The sequence below is a fragment of the Diaphorina citri genome, unplaced genomic scaffold (assembly GCF_000475195.1).
Source record: "Diaphorina citri unplaced genomic scaffold, Diaci psyllid genome assembly version 1.1 scaffold6357, whole genome shotgun sequence".
Lineage (NCBI taxonomy): Eukaryota > Metazoa > Arthropoda > Insecta > Hemiptera > Psyllidae > Diaphorina > Diaphorina citri.
In genome coordinates, this window is record NW_007383733.1 from 4,069 (window position 1) to 4,922 (window position 854).

Sequence of the window (854 nt, forward strand, 5' to 3'; positions counted from 1 at the left end):
TTTTTTTGTTTTTTTTTTTTTTTTTTTTTTTTTTTTTTTTTTTTTTTTTTTTTAAGAGGTTTGACAGAGGGAACTTTAACTGCTATGGTCTTATCGTCCCGAAATCGAGGAGAGAAGGAAGACAGGATAGGAGAAAGCCAGCCGTTTCCGAGAACGAACATTATCCCATCAGGATAAAATCCGCCCCGGGCGGGAATCGAACCCGCGGCCTAGCGCTTACAAGGCAGACGCACTACCAACTAAGCTAACTAGGCTGGCGGTTCAATTTTTACTTTCTTTAATGATAATATTCGACTATTCCATTTGTTTTTCAGAACCCCTTCTCAATGGGTGAATCTCACTTTCGAAATCTCCAAAGGAACAGTAGGTCTCATTCCGCCCCAGGTGCGTACGATTGGATTGCTAACCCTTCTACCGCCAGGTAACCCTGTATATATATTTGTACATAAAACCTGCATGTTGGGTCACCCTGTTTTTTTTTTCTCTCTCTCTATCTCCTCCTTCTCCTCCTCTCCCCCTCCTCCTAATTCTTTTCTTTCTTTTTGAAAATAAAACCTGCATGTTGGGTCACCCTGTTTTTCCTTCTTCTTCTTCTTCTTCTTCTTCTTCTTCTTCTTCTTCTTCTTCTTCTTCTTCTCCTCCTCCTCCTCCTCCTTCTTATTCTTTTCTCTATCTCCTCTTTCTCCTCCTTCTTCCTCCTCTCCCCCCTCCTCCTCCTAATTCTTTTCTTTCTTTTTGAAAATAAAACCTGCATGTTGGGTCACCCTGTTTTTTCTTCTTCTTCTTCTTCTTCTTCTTCTTCTTCTTCTTCTTCTTCTTCTTCTTCTTCTTCTTCTCCTCCTCCTCCTCCTCCT

General features: G+C 41.1%; 1 protein-coding gene across 1 annotated transcript in view; it reads left to right on the forward strand.

Annotated features, from left to right (window-relative positions):
• LOC103521957 (calcium/calmodulin-dependent protein kinase kinase 1-like) overlaps positions 1 to 854 on the forward strand; it is a gene marked incomplete at its 5' end in the record, with an annotated part of 13,651 nt that overhangs the window by 3,067 nt on the left and 9,730 nt on the right. Inside the window, one exon of the mRNA XM_008487059.3 lies at positions 315 to 421. Coding sequence (XP_008485281.2) covers positions 315 to 421 — 107 coding nt within the window. The remainder of the gene's footprint in view (positions 1 to 314; positions 422 to 854) is intronic.